At 65.4% G+C, this 1,490-nt stretch overlaps 1 protein-coding gene across 1 annotated transcript in view; it reads left to right on the forward strand.

The window, feature by feature from the left end:
- Positions 1-166: 166 nt before the first annotated feature.
- The window catches only part of H696_05916 (hypothetical protein), a gene marked incomplete at both ends in the record, with an annotated part of 2,106 nt that continues 782 nt past the window's right edge, over positions 167-1,490 (forward strand). Inside the window, 4 exons of the mRNA XM_009499692.1 lie at positions 167-296; positions 440-657; positions 920-1,051; positions 1,196-1,353. Of these exons, the coding sequence (XP_009497967.1) occupies positions 167-296; positions 440-657; positions 920-1,051; positions 1,196-1,353 (638 nt within the window). The remainder of the gene's footprint in view (positions 297-439; positions 658-919; positions 1,052-1,195; positions 1,354-1,490) is intronic.

Genomic DNA, 1,490 nt, shown 5'->3' on the forward strand with positions numbered 1-1,490 from the left:
CTCCCCTGCTCCCCCGCTCCCCCCTGGGCCCTTGTCCTTCCGGTCTGCCGGCCTGCCATGCAGGGAGCGCCACGTCCATGCGTCCGTCTTCTGACCTGCCTGCCTCCCGGGCCATGCACGCTCACCGGGGGGGACAGTCCTCTCGAAGAACCACTATGCCTCGTTCATGCGTCCGGTGGAGCCGACCAACACCTCGCTCACCGAGTACCGGACGTCCATCACCATCAATGACCTGAACCAGCTTAACCAGGAGCTCTTTGCCCGGGCGCGTCTGATCGGCAAGCAGCCGGGCGACAGTACGTGCTCTTGGGCGCCCTGCTGGCCCTTCTGGCCGGGCCATGCGCCGGCCCGTTGCCCTTGCCGTTTCCTGACCCGTGCCTTCCCCCTCTCCGGGCCCTGCGTTTGTCCTGGGCCCCGTGTGGCCGGGCCCGACTGTCAGAGCTTGGCAGTGACCGTGTGTTCATCACGGTGGTGCTGTCCGGCCGGTCGACCGGTGGTGCCGGGCAGCCTGACCCGCTGGATGGCCTGGCTCTCCTGTCGGGCGAGGCCACCGTGCCGGCCATGTCGCTCCCTGCCTCCGGATCCTCGGCGCCGGAGGACTGGAAGCTCCTGGCCCAAGCCCAGGAGTACATCATGGTTGGCTGTTCCTCCAAGAAGGTGCGTGTGGTGATGGTGTTCCGTGCATTCTCTCTCCCTCTCTCTCTCCTTGCCCGAGAGGGGGGCAGGCGGGCATGCGGAGGCCAATGGCGCCTTCCAAACTCACCTCCTCCCCTGCCTCCTCCATGATCTTGTCCTGTCCTTCTCTCTCTCTCTCTCTCTTTCTCTCTCTCTCTTTCTCTCTCTCTCTCTCTCACACACTTTCTATCCCCTCCTCCCTTCGACGCACTCGGCCGCGCACGTGCGCACACGCCCGTCACAGACCGAGGAGTGCAACTTCATCCCGCTGGCCCACATTCCGCGCATCGCCTCGTATGACTCCTTCAAGCTGGACATCACCTTCCACAGTGAGCACTCGCAGCAGTTCCAGAACATTGCCTCCATCGAGTATGAGGTGCGTGAGGAGCACTCGCGTGTGCGCCCGGCATGCCTGCTGTCGATGGCACATCTGACTCCCGCCCCCCTCCCCTCGCCCGCTCCTCGCGTCGGCCGTGTGTGTCCACGTCTGTCTGTCCGGCCTGCGTGCGTGTGTGTGCAGCTGTCCTTCGACAACCCCCGGCACACGCTGATGGTCATCTACATGCGCTTCACCATGGTCCTCTGCGGGATCGTGGCCCTCACGGCGGCCCTCTACTGGATGCGGCACTTCCCCTGGTCCGAGTGGACCTTCGACCAGCACTGGCTCATTGGTCTGGGGTTCGCCTTGATCGCTTTCAACAGTGCGTGGCGGGCCTTTTGCACCTCCTCTCCTCGGACCCCTCGCGGCTCTCCGCTCTCCCGGCCCGCGCCCCTCCTAACCTCCCTCCGTGCCTCCCCCCTCTCACTCCCCCCTC

This window comes from Fonticula alba (assembly GCF_000388065.1).
Source record: "Fonticula alba strain ATCC 38817 unplaced genomic scaffold supercont2.15, whole genome shotgun sequence".
NCBI classification, from domain to species: domain Eukaryota; order Rotosphaerida; family Fonticulaceae; genus Fonticula; species Fonticula alba.